This window comes from Heteronotia binoei, chromosome 9 (assembly GCF_032191835.1).
Source record: "Heteronotia binoei isolate CCM8104 ecotype False Entrance Well chromosome 9, APGP_CSIRO_Hbin_v1, whole genome shotgun sequence".
NCBI classification, from domain to species: Eukaryota; Metazoa; Chordata; class Lepidosauria; order Squamata; family Gekkonidae; genus Heteronotia; species Heteronotia binoei.
The window spans coordinates 9,164,792-9,183,179 of NC_083231.1; the positions used below are offsets into that span (position 1 = coordinate 9,164,792).

Sequence of the window (18,388 nt, forward strand, 5' to 3'; positions counted from 1 at the left end):
CTGGCAGCCTGGAGAATGCAGTTAAAGTTGCTTTCATACTGCCTCTCCCACTCCATCTATTTGCTTTCCTCCCTCCCTCTTCCTTCCTGTCTTGTGGCTCTCAGACATCTGATGTTCATGTCTCGCAGCTCTCAAACATCTGACGTTCATGTCTTGTGGCTCTCAGACATCTGGCGTTTATTCTGTGTGGCTCTGACATTAAAGCAAGTTTGGCCACCCCCTGCTCTAAGCTGAATTAGAGTGAGCTAGCTCACAGATTTTCAGCCTCCAGCTCACACACCGTTTTTGTCTTAGCTCAGCTCAGGAAGGATGGCCCCCAAAGCACAATAATTTATGTAGTAGCTCACAACTTTTAATACTGGCAGGGGTCATTTTGTAGAACAGGTGGTGGAGCTCATCCAGGGAATGTTATGCAGCTGCACCTACTATTCAATGGAGAAGGGAGGTGGTGGGGGAGGAGGGGGAACTCTCAGAAAGGTTCAGGAGCTGCCCTCCTGTGAGCTCCTGCTGAATCTGAGGCCTGCCAATGGCTCACAAAGTAAAATTTTTGCTCACAAGACTCTGCAGCTTAGAGGTCCCCCCCCCCACACCTCCTGACCACATCCAAGGAGGAAGGAAGCGGGATAATAAAAACCAGAATGGGTTTGCATCAAAAGAACGGCAGGAAGGAAAGCTTCTTCAAATGACACATTTTAATAGATGTATATCATTAACTTGTTGGCATAAAATCCATTTCTGAGGAAAACCTCAGGGGAAAGAAGAGAAGCAGCAAATCAGTAAGACACTTGGAACTAAAAAAACTTACATCACAGACCAGGACGTTTATTGTGTGAGCAGAGTGTGAGAATACCTTCTTCTTCAAAAAAAAAAAAAAAAAAAAATTAAAGAGCACTGATAAAAACAGAAACCACAGTAAATGTATAAAGTTGACAACTCTGTTTTCTCAAGCCACAGTACAATGAATTTGATATTTTTAAGGCTTCGACATTCCAGTATATCAAGTATATCGTCCCGACATGCTGCGTTAATTAGTTTACCATCTCCCAAATCACATGAAACCAGGAAGTGACCGCTTTGAGTAGTTCGGAAGTATTGCTCAGCAGCGGAAGATACAACATTGCTAGAAACACTTAACAGAGAACTTTCATCTTCGCTGCAGGCACCACTTAGGCCCTGACATTCAAGTATAACACTGAATTTTTTTTTTTAAAAAAAGTACAACTAACGAAGGTGCCTAAATTATTAGCTCCGGAACTGACATTTCAGAATCGAGTTATATTCAGCAGCAGAGGCCCCAGACGGCTGAGGGCTTTTGTGATGAGAAATGGATGGGAACCCAGAAAGCGAGCCAATCTGCAAACCTTTCTGGTGAGATCCGGCAGCAGTTAGGAGAGAGGGATGTGCCAATCCAGGGCAAGGGCTCTCGCAGACTGGCAGCGGATACGGTTCAGCTTTGGTGTTCAGCTAAAGAACGGGCATTGACCGTCATTAAAAAAGGAAAGGGGGGGGGGGAGCTATAAAACAATGCAAAGAAACAGAGTTGACATCTTGTCCCAAATGGAGAAAAATTCAATATACCAGTCATAAACAACAACTCACAAAGGGCGTTTTCGCACTGACCTCACTCCGGAGCGACGTCCCTCTTCACCGCGCAGCGTCTGCGCGGATTTCGCACCAACTGCTCCGCAGAATCCGGAAGAGCCACAAAGTCCCGTGGCTTTTGCGTCGCAAATGTAAACCGCCAAAAAACAGTTTACATTTGCGACGCAAAAGCCGCGGGACTTTGCAGCTCTTCCGGGTTCTGTGGAGCAGTTGGTGCGAAATCCGTGCAGACGCTGCGCGGTGAAGAGGGACGTCGCTCCGGAGTAAGGTCAGTGCGAAAACGCCCAAAATCTCAGGACCAAAAAGTACTGTAGCGCAAAGGCATACAGCTCTAAATGGAGACCAGCTTTAACGTGCAGCCTTTAAGCATGAAAAAAACCCCACCTGAATAACTTGGTCTGCAGCAAGAAAAACAAAAGGCATTATTGTGCTTTTATCTTCTCTTCCCCTAGTGGTACCTTTAAGCATTAGGTTGGCTCAACTGCAAGGAAAATACCTGGAACTGAGCTTACAGCAGGTTCTTAACCCCGCCTCCCCCCACCCGCCCAATTCTATCTACAGACGGTAGGATGCAGGGACAAGTCTCCAATTCATATTCACATCGATGTCCCACACGAATATGCCCGCAGGTCCCACTGATAATCTTATCACTAAGTTGAGGCACGTATCTGAATGTGCGGGCTCCAGTCACACAATATGCTCAGTGCATTGAGTGTGGTCAGGCAGGACACGTGTGTGATTAAAAGGCTCGCCTCCGTTTCTCAACGCAAGCAGGGAAATGCCACTTGGGCACACCTGGGAGCTACACTGCAGAGGTCTGTGAATTCAGTAAAAACATAACATAAATCTCCCCTCCTGTATTTCTGTGGGATTTATTTCATTACCTTCATGCCCTTTGTTTCCAAATGTGCAAGCAGTGATACTGGACCCACTGAGAGACAACTCTCCGACGTCTGACTATATGGAGCTCTAAGAACTAACGGAGAAATCTGGTATCATTAAGGAAGAATGTAGGGCAGGACTCTTACAGACAAGGAATGAAAAGGCTCTGCTCCGTTTTGAACAAAGATAATTAGGCTATTGATTTCTGACGTTTCCAACGGAACGGTTTCTTAACATTGTAGTCAAAAGTAGTCTTTGGCATTGTAAACTTCTTCTCCACCTTTTAATATTAAGTACGGAAAACATCAACTCCGCCTACAAAAATATAGCATCGGACAAGTTCCTCATTTTTTCCCTGATGCAGAATTTCGCAATTTTAAACAAACTGTAAACTTATTACATTCAAAATGCAACTCTCAAAAGGTTCTGAGGTTTTGGCAGTCCAGCGCTCTGTGTCCAGCAGAATTCCGTCCGTGTGAAACCTTCACACAGCAGAGTTTTGCTAAAACAAAAGCCTTTTGTCCGGCTCCTACCAGGAAGAAAAAAAAGGCTTCCGGCTGTGAAACGTCTGAGTGAAGGCGTTGCTCAGATGAACAATCCGTCCTTGCGTCCCACCATGGCTTCTCTCCACAACCACACGAGGCATCTGCACCAGCTGCAGGGAACTTTTCCCATCCTTTAGTGCCTGAGTAAGATTAAGTATCTGTAATGGCAGGAGGATAGATGATAGTAAGAAGTTTGCTCTTTCAAAAACAGCTCATAAAACAGGGGTGTCAAACATGTGGCCTGGGGGCCAAACCAGGCCCTTGGAGGGCTCCCATCAGGCCCCCGAGCAACTGTCTCTTGTCTGCTTCCTTCTCCCTCTCTCTTGCTTCCTTCTGTATCTCAGCTTGCTTTGCAAGGCTTGCTCAACCACGCAGGAGCTACAGAGCAAAGCCTCTATTTTCTCCACTGGCTGAGGCTCCTTCCCCTTCTGGTCTCCTGGGGAGGGAGGGAAAGAGCCAGAGCTTCCTTTGCCCAGTTCCTGGGATCCCATGGGAAAAATACAAAGAAAGCACCTTTAAGACCACAACTGCTAACGTTTTAAGCATGTTTAAAGTTTTTTTTTCTAAAAAAAAACTTTAGTCGTGTTTGTCTTGCCGTTTAAAAAAGTTTATATTCTCTGCTACGTAATTTTAAATAGGCACACAAATGGCCTGGTCTGACAAGGTCTCATCTATGTCAGATTCAGCCCTCATAACAAATAAGTTCAACACCCCTGTCCTAAAACCAACTGGCTTCACTTTCTAGATTACCCCACCCAGCCCCCTTTTGGGCACTAGGGCCAAATTTGCACTGACCCTCAACAGCTCGCTAAGACTGTTAGCCTGAACTTTTTGTATCAGCCACCCCTCCCTCTGTACACCCCTTCGTTGCTTTGAGTGCCGCAGTTTCAGGGCACCGCGCAGGAGGAGGATGAAGTCAGTGGTGAGATGGCTCAATGCCATTAACAGCAGTTCAAGGCTGAGCTAACACGAACTGCTGAACGTCAGCATCTTCAGCAACGACGTTATGTGGAAACCCATCTAAAAAGCTTTATGATGTAATATAAGGTGTTCTTACCTGCCCTCTCATGACAGACATTTGATTTTCAAAGGTAGCCTTGTCAAAGCCTTTATCGGTCTGCAGTCAAAAAGACAAAGTGTGCTCAGAAAAGTTCACAACTCACGTCAGACCTACATATATGTAACCAGTTTTAAGAGAGCTCAAAAATAATACACTCTTATTCATATATTCTGGAAAGGTATCCAATCAAGTGTGTTTCTCAGCCAATGCAAACAATGTGTAATGCTTTATAGGTTGTGAACTGTCTGAAGTTTTAATGGAAATACTTTGCTCTGCCATTGTGGGTATGTTTCTTGTCTCCTAAAGGATATATTTATTCATTCTCATTCTCACACTCACTCTCTCACACTCTCTCCCCCCCCCTCCTCCCCCCCCCCCCTCTCTATATATACACACATACACACAGAGCAAGAAAATCCTAGACAAATTTACTGTAAGAATTGAACTTCTGTGTCTTTAATTGTTTAGTTTTCCACACAGCCAACTGAGAAAGGAGAAAGCCCTCTCCACCAGGTAGTTCTAACCACTTACAAAAGTTACCTTGAACAGTTCATAAAGATCTTCACAAAGATCCTGTACAAAGTTCATGTCAGAGATACGAGGAAGAACCAAATCTATCGTCTCTTGAGAAAAAGGGACCTTTGCTTGTGGTAGCCAAGCCCAGTGGAACGGATCTAAAGGGAACGGCCGGAGGAAGGAAGCAAAGTTAGCAGACGAAAGGAACAAATCTCCCATTTAACATCTTGAACATAATAAAACTTTCATTTCTCTGTGTGCGGACTTCAGGAAGCACAACTTCAAACATGTAATTCTGCTTATAGTCCTTGATTAAAATTAAACTTTGCAACTATCATTTTTCAGTGTGTTAAACACTGCCTTGAAGACAGTATGATTTACAATAAGAACGAGTTAAGCCACGTTAGTTAAACAGCATTCTCTTATTACAATGCCTGAAAAAGCTATCAAAGATTTCAGGTTTTCACAGCTGGTAACATCATTAGGGTTTGTAGAATCTTTCGGGCTCAAGTGCTGTGTTCTACTGGAGAAAGTTTTTCTTCCAGATGTTTCGTTCTCAGCTGCGGAGAACATCCTCAGTGGCGTTGCAGCCGGAGCAGGCGCTCTGACCTTCTTGGCTGCTGTGCATTGAGCGAGGCCAGGGCTGCTGGAGAGCTGCTATTTCTAGGCTGGAGGGGGTGTGTTGAGAGGGCAATTGGTTTGTGGATGTGCCCATTGTATGGTGGGGCTTTCTGGAAGGGAAGTGATAAGGAAACTGGCTGTTGAATGTGACCATTGTTCTGTGTTAATTGCTGGGAGGGTTGGAAGGGGTGTGAAGCAATTAACACAGAACAATGGTCACATTCAACAGCCAGTTTCCTTATCACTTCCCTTCCAGGAAGCCCCACCAAACAATGGGCACATCTACAAACCAATTGCCCTCTCAACACACCCCCTCCAGCCTAGAAATAGCAGCTCTCCAGCAGCCCTGGCCTCACTCAATGCACAGCAGCCAAGAAGGTCAGAGCGCCTGCTCCGGCTGCAACGCCACTGAGGATGTTCTCCGCAGCTGAGAATGAAACGTCTGTAAGGAAAACTTTTTCCAGTAGAACACGGCACTTGAGCCCGAAAGAGTCTACAAACCCTGAAAAAGCTGTCAATTGTAAAGTTGAGATAATTCTTATTTCACTTAGAGCACCTTAGGTGAGTACACCCAACAGGGCCTTGCTGTCAGAAACCCAACAGTTGTGAGCACAAGCTGTGAACATGACCATTCATTCAGGGACAGCATCTACTCTGGGATCCAGACACAATACAGCGACATGGGAGAGGGATTCGTAGGGGGTGCAGGGGAAGAGATCCCATTCAATCTGTGTTGTCGAAAAGCTTTTATATTGCCACATTTCAAAGGACTGCTGCTGGAGGGCTAAAGGATAGAGATCCATAAAGATGGGTCTCAACTAGCAAATAAAAAAATTTCACTTAAAGCTTTTTAGGCGTGCTCTGTCCCTCACAGCCTCTCTGGAAGGTATTCCTCCCTTACCTTTATGTGTGTGGTTTATGTTATGTGTGGTTGCACCATTTCCAAATAGTATGCAAAGATGCCCATCCAAGCAACAAGCTGCAGACCTCTTCCGAAATGGAGGGAGGGAGGAAGGATTTCTTATGAATCCAGAAAACCATTCAACTTGGCTTCAAGGCAAATAAGAAAATTCACTTTAACAAAATTAGGCGTGCTGTGTCCCTCAGTCTCTCTGGAAGGTATCCCTCCCTTATGTGCTGACTTATCAGTATGTGAAATAAGCAGTGGTGCAGATTTTTAATATGCCACAGCTGAAGAAAGGATGCACAGAGCACCTCCGACCGATCTAAAGTCACATTTCTTTACAAGGGAAGCTCCCACATGAAGTCTCTGCTATTCCTGCATTTATTCCAGCTCTCGGTGAACAACGTCAGAGATTAGCATTAATCAAACCACTCACACGCTCTCCATTCATCAGGATGCTTGAAGGGAAAAGCTAAACCATTGTCAATTGCGGCAATTTGAATAACAGGCTCCTTTTCGTTAATCCACTGGATATCCTGGGATGGGGCGGGGGGGAGAACACAATTTAGATAGCAAGTTTAGAATTTAGGCGCATAAGGCTCATGCTGACAGTTCTATTTGGTACAGTGCAAATGAATGCATTTGATACGTTATAGCAATACAGCAACGAAATGGAAGCCGTAAAAATACTGAAGCAAAGCGGCACAGAGTCACTGCAGAAGTACACGTTAGAATACATTGTTGTAAGGCAAAAACATCATTTTTAGCGCAAATATTCAACTTGTCTACTTTAATGTGACCCAGCTTATAATAGAATCATAGAGTTGGAAGGGACCTCCAGGGTCATCTAGTCCAACCCCCTGCACAATGCAGGAAACTCACAAACACCGCCCCCTAAGTTCACAGGATCTTCATTGCTGTCAGATGGCCACTGAGCCTCTGTTGAAAAACCTCCAAGGAAGGAGAGCCCACCACCTCCCGAGGAAGCCTGTTTCACTGAGGAACCGCTCTAACGGTCAGGAAGTTCTTCTCAATGTTGAGCCGGAAACTCTTTTGATTTAATTTCAACCCACTGGTTCTGGTCCTGCCTTCTGGGGCCACAGAAAACAATTCCACCCCATCCTCTATATGACAGCCCTTCAAGTCCTTGAAGATGGTGATCCTATCACCTCTCAGCCGCCTCCTCTCCAGGCTAAACATCCCCAGCTCCCTCAACTTCTCTTCATAGGACTTGGTCTCCAGACCCCTCACCATCTTCGTCGCCCTCCTCTGGATCCGTTCCAGCTTGAGCAAATTGAATCAGAAACATGCAGGATTCTCCATTACCAACTCAAGCTCTGATTCCTGGCATAAACACTACACAACAAGTTCTAGGGGAAAATTTCAATAGGTGACATTTACTTTACCTTATCTGAACAGTCGGCCCCGTCACTCTGCTTTTCGTACCGGACTAGCCAATTGTCATTGCCTCTGTCTTCAATGGAATTAGGAGGAGGAAAAAACAGTATCAGAATATAAGCACATCTTTACAAAGCTTCAAGGTCTCATTATTAAAGGAGAATTATACAAGTTCTGTAAGTTAATGTTGCATCGGAATGGCAATAAACTGGGCCTGCCCCCAGGTTCAAATCCGCCCCCTGCCAAGGAAGCTTGCTGGGCGACTTTGGGCCAGTCACAGCCTTGCAGCCTAACCTACCTCGCAGGGTTGTGATGATGCTAAAATGTAGATGAGGAGAACCAGGGGTGGAATTCTAGCAGGAGCTCCTTTGCATATTAGGCCACACACCCCTGATGTAGCCAATCCTCCGAGAGCTTACAAGGCTCTTTTTTGTAAGCTCTTGGAGGATTGGCTACATCAGTGGGGTGTGGCCTAATATGCAAAGGAACTCCAGCTAGAATGCCACCCTTGAGGAGAACAATGGAAGCTGCCTTGGGTCCGGAGTATCAATAATGTAGAATAAAATAAAGCAGCTGTATTAACATTTGCATTTGGAGCCCCAGGGCACCGCAGATGCTAGGTTTGCCTTCTTCTACCTTCAGCAGGTCAGGCAATTGGCTCCCTACTTCTCCTCCCAGGACTTGGTCATGCAATGGTCACTTCCAGACTTGATTACTCACTCTGCATGGGCTTGCCCTCCAGACCAATCCAGAAGGCTCCAGGTTGTAGAGAATGCGGCGGCATGCCTGCTGATGGCATCACCCATGTGGGCATGCATTTGGCTGGTATTGTGCCACCTACACTGGCTACCAATTGAGTACCGGATCCACCTTTAAAGCCTTGCGCAGCCTTGGACTGGCATATGAACATCTGAAGCTGCCTTATACTGAATCAGACCCTTGGTCCATCAAAGTCAGTATTGTCTTCTCAGACTGGCAGCGGCTCTCCAGGGTCTCAAGCTGAGGTTTTTCACACCTATTTGCCTGGACCCTTTTTTAGTGGAGATACCAGGGATCGAACCTGGGACCTTCTGCTTCCCAAGCAGGTGCTCTACCACTGAGCCACAGCCCCATTCATGGCTCTCCAGGGTCTCAAGCTGAGGTTTTTCACACCTGTTTGCCTGGACCCTTTTTTGGAGATGCCGGGGATCGAACCTGGGAGCTTCTGCTTCCCAAGCAGATGCTCTACCACTGAGCCACCGTCCCTCCCCACCTCTCAGCATACGTGCTCAGTGCATCAACACCTACTGGTTCCCCCCGGCCCAAAGGATCTCCACCTCGCCTTGACCAGGGCCAGGGCTTTCTCCGCCCTGGTGGTCTCAGCTCCCACTGGAGATCAGGGCCCCACAGGACCTGTTATTATTCCGCAGGGCCTATAAAATGGAGCTGTTCCGCCAGGCCTTTCGGTGAGGCGGTGGGCACCCATCTCAGCTGGTCTTCTTGCTCCAGCCCCCAAATTCACTGAAGCATCCACTGACTCCATCTACCTGGCCTTGTTGCGGAAAAAATTAGAACTGGTCCCCTTATGACAATAACCCAGGTTGCTTTACGCTGTTTGAAGGATTTGAAAGCTACTGGATGCCTATAAGCTTGTAGATCCAGCTGTTAGGATTTAGATAAATGAGAGAGAGTTTATCTGAGGACAATCTTAGATGTGAAAAAGTATTCTGGCTAGAAAGATGGTTTAGTAGATAAGAATCAGATAAGTTCTCATGGCCTTGGGTCAGCCACAGCTCTGGCAGAGGTTGTCCTTGAAAGGGCAGCTGCTGTGAGAGCCCTCTCCAGCCCCACCCACCTCACAGGGTGTCTGTTGTGGGGGAGGAAGGTAAAGGAGATTGTGAGCCGCTCTGAGACTCTTCGGAGTGGAGGGCGGGATATAAATCCAATATCTTCATCTACCTCACAGGGTGTCTGTTGTGGGGGAGGAAGGGAAAGGAGATTGTGAGCTGCTCTGAGACTCTTCGGAGTGGAGGGCGGGATATAAATCCAATATCTTCATCTACCTCACAGGGTGTCTGTTGTGGGGGAGGAAGGGAAAGGAGATTGTGAGCTGCTCTGAGACTCTTCGGAGTGGAGGGCGGGATATAAATCCAATATCTTCATCTACCTCACAGGGTGTCTGTTGTGGTGGGGGAAGGGAAAGGAGATTGTGAGCCGCTCTGAGACTCTTCGGAGTGGACGGCGGGATATAAATCCAATATCATCTTCTTCTTCATCATCGGACAGTGTCTGAGATCTAAAGACAGATGGGCATTGGCCAGAGTGTGAGAGCCCATCTGCGGTTGCAAATGGTGAGAAAAGTGTTAGCCTGACCTGGGAGACAGATACTATCAGTGATTCTCAGGCTGGAATCTATAAAAGCCTTAGAATTTTCCCACCACCTTGCTGCTTGCATCAGAGAGCCAAAGCTGGGTTAAAGATCTTTAACCGGCCTTAATAAGTATTTTTTCTGTAATGGCTGCTACCTCTGAAGTTTACTGTTTTGATGTTTTTTAATCTACTGTAACTTATTGTTAATGAATCTTTTGACTCTGCTTTGCTGTGATCCACCCCGAACCCATTTGGAGAAGGCGGAATAAAAATCCCAAAAAATAAATAAATTCTGACCAATGCTTCACATTACTATTAATCTTTTGGACCACACTGCTGTTTTTGGGGTGCCCCTCCCTGCCAACTAGCTGGTTTCCCCTGTACTGAACAGATGCCTGGAACAAGAAGTCGCCTTTTGAGATGAGTAAACCACTGCCCAGTTCACGTTGTCCTTCTGATGGAAGAATCCTCGCATCGATGCCCTCCTCGGCTCGCTAAGGATTCGAAGAAAGGCCGGTCCTTGCCCCGAGCAACAGCCAGAACAGATCGAGACTAGCTTACCATCTCTCCGTTCTGTCCTTTCAGAGACACGGGCAAGGAGGCAGGTACTGAAGCTGCTGCCAAACCACCAGACCAGAGCAGCTGCACTTCGGGACAAGGCACATCAGAAATGCTTGCCTTAAACAGATACGGTGGCCTGCAGACAGTAGGACGCTTGAACCGACAGCCCAGGTCCAGCTTCTCTGCAAATATCCAGCCGTGCAGGGAATCCCAGGGGTGCCAATGGACGTTGTTTTAATGCCACCACACAGAAACCACAAAGTGCTTTGAAACCAGGAGACCAAGCTGTGACTGCTGCGTGTTTTGGGGCCGGCTGCAGCTTTTCATGGGGCATCACTTGCTGATGGGCCCCTACTCAGAAAGCACTTTTGCACGTGCACGTGGGAGATCTCCCTCGAAGAGTCATTCAGCGCATTTTAATTTTCTGGACAACACGTACCTGAAAATGCCTCATGATAAACGAGGAAGGGTTTTTAACTCGAAAGGAGGCACCCAGCAGTCTCAGGAACCAACAGCAACGCAAGCGTGAGCAAACCCTCTCCTCCTGCCGGTACCAGGAGTACGGAAAGAGGCAAAGAAACCCTCCGCGAAAACCGGCCCCCACAAATAAGAATGCAGAAAAGCTGCAAAGGCATCAAACACAGTGTGTTCCGATGTAAGTATGAGAATCAATACAAAGTTCTGACTCCGTACAGCAAGGAACGAGGAAACGAATGCGACGCGGCAGTGCTCGATCCGTCGTTTCGCTATCGCTTCTGCGAGCTGTAAGGATTTTCTGTAGGGAATATAAATTTTAACTTTGCTTTTGAACCCTGAAAATTGTATTCGTTTAAATGTAGCTATACCAGGGAGGAGAAACTGTATTGCAAACACTGTGTTGTATCTAAGAAATTTCAAGATGGCTTACACCTGCGGGTCTTGAGAGCAGTTCCGCAGGGCCTGGAAGACAGTCCTCTTCCAGCTGGCCTACAACAACTAACTGACACTGAGAATCTTTGGATGGAGCGAGAATGCATTTGATAGACCGCTGCTTTTTTTTATGTTTGACGTTTTACTAAATTATTGTTTTAACTGTTGTTATTTAACTGTTTTTAAGCCAAACCTATGTAAGTTTTATATGTTGTAAGCCACCCTGAGCCACCTCAGTGGGAAGGGCGGGATATAAATCGAAATATATATAAATGAATGAATGAATGAATGAATGAATGATGTAGCAGGTTAAGAAACTGACCATACTGGATAGTAACGACTGCAAGCATATTGGATACAAGTGTTTGTTAGCACCAGCATGTAAATTTCGTTTGTGCTTAAAACAACTCATTATAATGTAATATATTGTAATAATATGTTATCATTTGTCATTAAATGTTAATACACATATATAACATTTTCTCCACCCCCCCCCTTTTGGTGGCCCCCAGCAATGCCTACCCCCTTAACAAACATCTCCATATTACTATTTAATTTAGTTTGCTATAAGGTAATAAACTCTATCTATTAAAGAATCTTTCTCCAAAAAACCCAAAGGTTGTAATTATAATCCATCTTCATGGTAGTTCTTCTTAGTCATTAGGAAGTAAATGAAAAAGTTATAATCCGATAATCTTATTTTTTTAATACTGTAATCCATATATAGTTTCTTTAAAGATTAACCATTGTCAAATATCACCAAATGCCCTTTAACGTTCCATTGTTTTTCAATGTATTTTTGAAACTTTCCCCCCTCGTTTTTAAACTTCTCCAGATCGTGTTCTTTTAAGATTCTTGTAAGTTTTGTCCATTTCACTCCAATGCATAACTTTCAAAGCCCATTCCCACATTTCTGGTATTTTGTCTTGTTTCCGCATTTGCGCATAGAATGTCCGTGCAGCTGAAAGCACATACCAAATTATTGTTCTATCTTGCTTTTGAAATTTTTCCATTTGTAATCCCAACAAGAAGATATCTGGTGCCTTCTTGATGTTATATCCCAAAACTTTTGAAATCTCTTGCTGAATCACTTGCCAAAATTGTTTCGCCTTTCCACATGCACGAGCACGTAAATTTCATGAGACTGTCTGTAGGGTATGGTTTCGCCCTGCTTCTGATTATGACAATTTCCATTTGTGTGATGCTTTATATTTTGTGGATGCTTCAATTGCTTATGTACAGCTCATAGAAGCTACAGCGAAACGACAGATCAAGTACTGCCACGTCGCGTTCCTCTCATCGGGCCTTGCTGTACGGAGTTAGAACTTTTGGAAGCCTTGTGCTCCGTGGATGACTTTACTATGGGAACTGCTAGCTGCACCTCTTCGAAAGTTTGGACATTTATTTGTATTCAAGTGACTCTGGGTGTGGGTTTGTGGCCCTTATGTATTGATTCTCATACTTATATCGGAACAAATTGTTTTTGATACCTTTGCAACTTTTCTGCATTATTATTTGTGGAGGCTGGTTTTCGCGGAGGGTTTCTTTGTCTCTTTCCCTGCTCCATTATCCGCGTGGCTCTTTGTTGGTTGGTACCAGGAGTACAGCGACGGGCAAGCTACAGATCCTCAATGCAGAGCTGGTCAACCCAAGCTGTCTCATTACTACTCTCAAGAGTCAACTGCCAAATTCCTCTCCTACGTAACAGATGCATTGCATACATACGATCTCAGCCCACGTGCTACAGTCAGAACAGATGCCTCAAGCCCATATGACTTTTTCATCTTGGAGGGTTTTTTAGAAGAAGAAGAACGCAAATTTATACCCTGCCCTGCTCTCTGAATCAGAGTCTCAGAGCAGCTTACAATCTCCTATACCTTCTTCCCCCACAACAGACACCCTGTGAGTTGGGTGGGGCTGAGAGAGCTCTCACAGCAGCTTTCAAGGACAACCTCTGCCAGAGTTATGGCTGACCTAAGGCTATTCCAGCGGACGCAGGTGGAGGAGTGGGGAATCAAACCCAGTTTTCCCAGAGAAGAGTCCGCACACTTAACCACTACACCAAACTGGCTCTTTCAACCACCCTTTCAAGTACAACCTCTGCCAGAGCTATGGCTGACCCAAGGCCATTCCAGCAGGTGCAAGTGGAGGAGTGGGGAATCAAACCCGGTTCTCCCAGAGAAGAGTCCGCACACTTCACCACTACACCAAACTCTCTCTCTTTGCTGTCTCTTACTTAGCACAAATGATAGGAATGGTTAAATACCGGTGTTCCTGATGACATAATCAAGCACAACCAATCTTTCAAACTGCGACTGAAACTGCTTCCTGGTATTTTCAGGCAAAGGCTCCGTTTCAAATTTCCTGAGCCAGAAGTCGGCCTCTTTGTAGCCTTCAACAAACAACTGAAAGGAGCCAACCTGCAATTTAAAATAAACCCCGCATTTAGGGCAAAAAGAACACAATTGTGTTTAAGCATACCTAGTGGAAAGGAAAGGTCCCCTGTACAAGCCCCAGTCGTTCCCGACTCTGGGGTGACGTTGCACCACGACGTTTTCACAGCAGACTTTTTTATGAGGTGGTTTGCCTTTGCCTTCCCCAGTCATCTGCACTTTCCCCCCAGCAAGCTGGGTACTCATTTTACTGACCTCAGAAAGATGGAAGGCTGAGTCAACCTGGAGCTGGCTACCTGAATCCAGCTTCCGCTGGAATCAAACTCAGGTCACGAGCCGAGTTCAGACCACAGTACTGCAGCTTTACCACTCTGCACCATGGAGCCCATAAGCATACCTAATAGGCAGCTAGTATTCTGAATTTTTAAATTCACACCATAACCCTCCCCACTAATAGATGGCTGGAGATGGATTCAGTCTCACAAAAGGGGGGGGGGCAAGGAGATGAAATGACAATAGTCTTAAGCATAACAGTTCACAGGATACTAGACCTTTCACGGCTAACAAAGCCCTTCTGGGCAGACTGAAGCTGCCATATTGTTTATCACTGAAGAGAGGACAGAAGAGATTGGATTTATACTAGTTTGGTGTAGTGGTTAAGTGTGCGGACTCTTTTCTGGCAGAACCGGGCTTGATTGCATTGCATACATACGATCTCAGCCCATGTGCTACAGTCAGAACAGATGCCTCAAGCCCATATGACTTTTTCATCTTGGAGGTTTTGGAATGGCCTTGGGTTAGCCATAGCTCTCTTGCAGTTGTCCTTGAAAGGGCAGCTGCTGTGAGGGCCCTCTCAGCTCCACCCACCTCACAGGGTGTCTGTTGTGGGGGGAGAAGATATAGGAGATTGCAAGACGCTCTGAGTCTCTGATTCAGACAGAAAGGTTGGGTATAAATCTGCAGCCTCCTTCTTCTTCCTTTTACTAACCAAAGGAGTCTCAGAGTGGCTTACAATCTCCTTTCCCTTCCCCTCCCCACAACAGACACCCTGTGAGGTAGGTGGGGCAGAGAGAGCTCTTCCACAACTGCTCTTAAGCGGAACAGCTCTGTGAGAATTTGTGGCTGACCCAAGGTCACATCAGCAGGTGCATGTGGAGAAGTGGGGAATCAAACCCGGTTCTCCTAGATAAGAGACTGTGCACTTAACCACTACCCCAAACTGGCTGCTTTACATTGCTAAAGTCACTGATGTGCATTGCTTCATACTTAAAATTCTGCACACACTCAGAGCTCTATGCTAAAAGTGATAGCTCGTATAGATTATGCAAACTGAACCAATTTAATTTGCATAATCTCTTCTAGTTTTGCCAGTAAACAGCATTCATGCGTCTCTGTCTATTAAGGGAGGCCTCACCTGACAAAAAGGTTGCAACGAATTATAGGTCAGCTTCAAATTTACCTTTCCTAAGTGAAAGCATAGTGGTAGGGGGTAAAACCAGGACCTGCCCTTGACTCTCTCAGTCTGGCTCCAGGCCTAGCTGGGGTGCAGAGAAAACTCACTTTTTGTTTATGTACAGATAAGAAATATGTCTCTGGATACCTTTGACAGAGCTTTCGGCAGCCTTTGACTTGACTGGCCATTCAACTGAAATGTTTAACACTTGGAGTAGGGATCAGAGGGCTGGCCTAGCCCTTGACGGATTGAAATTTTCCTCTGGACAGTGTTGCAGCCTAAGAGTGAGAAGCCTGGTCCCAGGAAATTACAGTTATTACATCAATTCGACTTCAGCGCATGGATTTGGGACAAAACTTCTTCTGCTGAATAGTGGTGTGCAATGTTACCACCAGCCGGAGTTGATCCATTACAAAGATTTCAGGTTTTCACGGCTGGCATCATCATTAGGGTTTGTAGAATCTTTCGGGCTCAAGTGCCGTGTTCTACTGGAGAAAGTTTTTCTTCCAGACGTTTCGTTCTCAGGATGTTCTCCGCAGCTGAGGACGAAACGTCTGGAAGAAAAACTTTCTCCAGTAGAACACGGCACTTGAGCCCGAAAGATTCTACAAACCTGAATGACCCATTACGTCTTTACACATGGATTACAGTTTGTTTGTTTTTAGGAAGACATTCTTCAAAATGGAGATTACCTAACTTTCTTTCATTATAAATATTTTCCGTTCATGAATATGCTGCTGACGCTCCATTATACAATAGTTATTTGAGAACATACAACCCAAAGCGGCAATCCGCACTCTAGGCCAGTGGCTGTTTGCCATGGCTAAGTGCCTGAGAAATCCAGCTGACGCTGAATCCAGACAAGACAGAGGCAATACTGCTCAGCAAGGCTGAGTTTCTGGAAGGTGCTGTCCTTTCCCACCCTTGATTTCAGAAGTGGTCTGTCATACAGCACAAGGGACTGCTACTCAAGAAACTGAAGCCCAATGTTACCTTGGATATGTGGAACTAATTCTGTGATGATTTTTATCCTGGTAAAAAGATATCAAAAACTACTGCCGTTCCATCTACTGGTGGGATGGAGAGAAACCCTGAACTTCTAAGCTGGTCTAGCTTCAGAGGCTCCTAAAGGAATTCCTGTATTTTATACCTGGAAAAGAATGATCCTGCTAGATACAATATTCTAACAATCTGAAGTCTACTGGAAGGGCTTACTTACCTTTGGAGGTAGTCCTATCCGATGGAATTTTTTCCCCACCTTTGGCACTTTTTCTAAAGCATACTTCTTGCCTCTTGATTTTGCGCGATCTATTGCACTATAGTTAAAGGTCTCGCTGACAATCCACACAACCTGAAAATACACAAGGCAAAACATAAGCCGCATTGAGCCACCTGGTGGGAAGGGCGGGATATAAATTACAAATAAATAAATAAATAAAAATAAATAATCCATAGTTATGGTACGCTTACTTTGGCTACATTTTCATGTGAAGGTTGTATATATACTTTCAGAAGTGACTATACATGAACACTGCTGAGTAGCTCCATCATCCTCTGGGGCAAACGCAAAAGGCCACAAACCCAATCTATTCAGGCTATACCTTAAATTCTTTAAAACAAATTTAAACACACTCAACAAAATATTTCTATGGCACCAGAAGCTTTGCTACTGAATTTTAGACCACAGAACAACGCTCCCAGAGTTGTGCAATAAAGAATTACCTTATTACTATATGCAGCTAGATCAACAATAGCCAGCACATGGAAAATTGACAAAACTCCATCCTTAAAAACCTGGTACAATAAACTCTGGAATTCATATATCCTAGCAAAACTTAACAGCAAATTGAAACCATTAAGGGACTCTTAACTACCATTCTGATATAGTGACTGTCTGGTTTCCAATTTTAGAATTCCTATAAGAAAGATCTGAGACACCTACTGTTATAGAAGCTTTTCATTTATGGTAAATGGGATTTATTTACTTGTAACAACAAGTCTGACAACAGTGACGTGGAAAAGTATTTGTTTGTTAATACTCTTAAATAATACATAAGTTTGTATTGCTACATAACAAAACGACCCATAAAACTTATTGGGGGGAAAAAACAAATTTATACACATTAGCCTGAGATTCCCAGTCATACACTGAATGTTGTGGAGAATTTTAATGGATATTACCATTTCAGATATATCACCTAGGTTGACTCCCTCACAACCACCAATCTGCTTCATTAAACACTGACGGCATCACACTTTTAAAATATACGTCTACACGAGCCACAGCCTCCCACTTCATAGAGTTTCCTTAAAGCCACAAGGGCCGAGGTTTGCACATCAAAGAAGAACGCTGTGAAATTAAAGTTTAAGATGGAGAAACTGATGAGGGCTGGAGGGTGCTGATGGGAAGCTAGTGTCTTTGTGTTTAACTTTTTTTTTTAGTTCTAAGGGGAGGGACCGTGGCTCAGTGGCAGAACCTCTGCTTGGCATACAGAAGGTCCCAGGTTCAATCTCTGGCATCGACAGTTAAAGAATCTGACCTCTACCCAACATGCTGAAGAGCTGCTACCAGTCGAAGTAGACAATGCTGACAGGATGGATCAATGGTCTTATTCCGTATAAAGCAGATTCACACGTACGTGTTTCTCTGAACTGGGTGGGATCATATTCCCTTGGAAGGATCCACATGTAGCCAGGGGGTACTGCTGGATCCAACCTTCATCAGCTTAAGCAGGTAGACCAGGTGTGGACATTCCTAGAAAAACTTATCTAGCAAACATGGTATTTTTCTTGGTCCTACTCTACACCTGCATCCGATTGGCTCTGAAGATTGCCCAGGCATTAAAATTAGAAGAAGAAGAAGAAGATATTGGATTTATATCCCGCCCTCCACTCCGAAGAGTCTCAGAGCGGCTCACAATCTCCTTTACCTTCCTCCCCCACAACAGTCACCCTGTGAGGTAGATGAAGATATTGGATTTATATCCCGCCCTCTACTCCAAAGAGTCTCAGAGCGGCTCACAATCTCCTTTACCTTCCTCCCCCACAACAGACACCCTGTGAGGTGGGTGGGGCTGGAGAGGGCTCTCACAGCAGCTGCCCTTTCAAGGACAACCTCTGCCAGAGCTATGGCTGACCCAAGGCCATGCTAGCAGGTGCAAGTGGAGGAGTGGGGAATCAAACCCGGTTCTCCCA

General features: G+C 45.2%; 1 protein-coding gene across 1 annotated transcript in view; it reads right to left on the minus strand.

Annotated features, from left to right (window-relative positions):
- Positions 1–673: 673 nt before the first annotated feature.
- The window catches only part of PI4K2B (phosphatidylinositol 4-kinase type 2 beta), a 34,284-nt gene continuing 16,569 nt past the window's right edge, over positions 674–18,388 (minus strand). Inside the window, exons 4-10 of the mRNA XM_060247280.1 lie at positions 16,413–16,544; positions 13,614–13,767; positions 7,537–7,604; positions 6,567–6,666; positions 4,630–4,763; positions 4,087–4,146; positions 674–3,187 (exon numbers count right to left, since the gene is read on the minus strand). Of these exons, the coding sequence (XP_060103263.1) occupies positions 3,014–3,187; positions 4,087–4,146; positions 4,630–4,763; positions 6,567–6,666; positions 7,537–7,604; positions 13,614–13,767; positions 16,413–16,544 (822 nt within the window). The 3' untranslated portion in view covers positions 674–3,013. The remainder of the gene's footprint in view (positions 3,188–4,086; positions 4,147–4,629; positions 4,764–6,566; positions 6,667–7,536; positions 7,605–13,613; positions 13,768–16,412; positions 16,545–18,388) is intronic.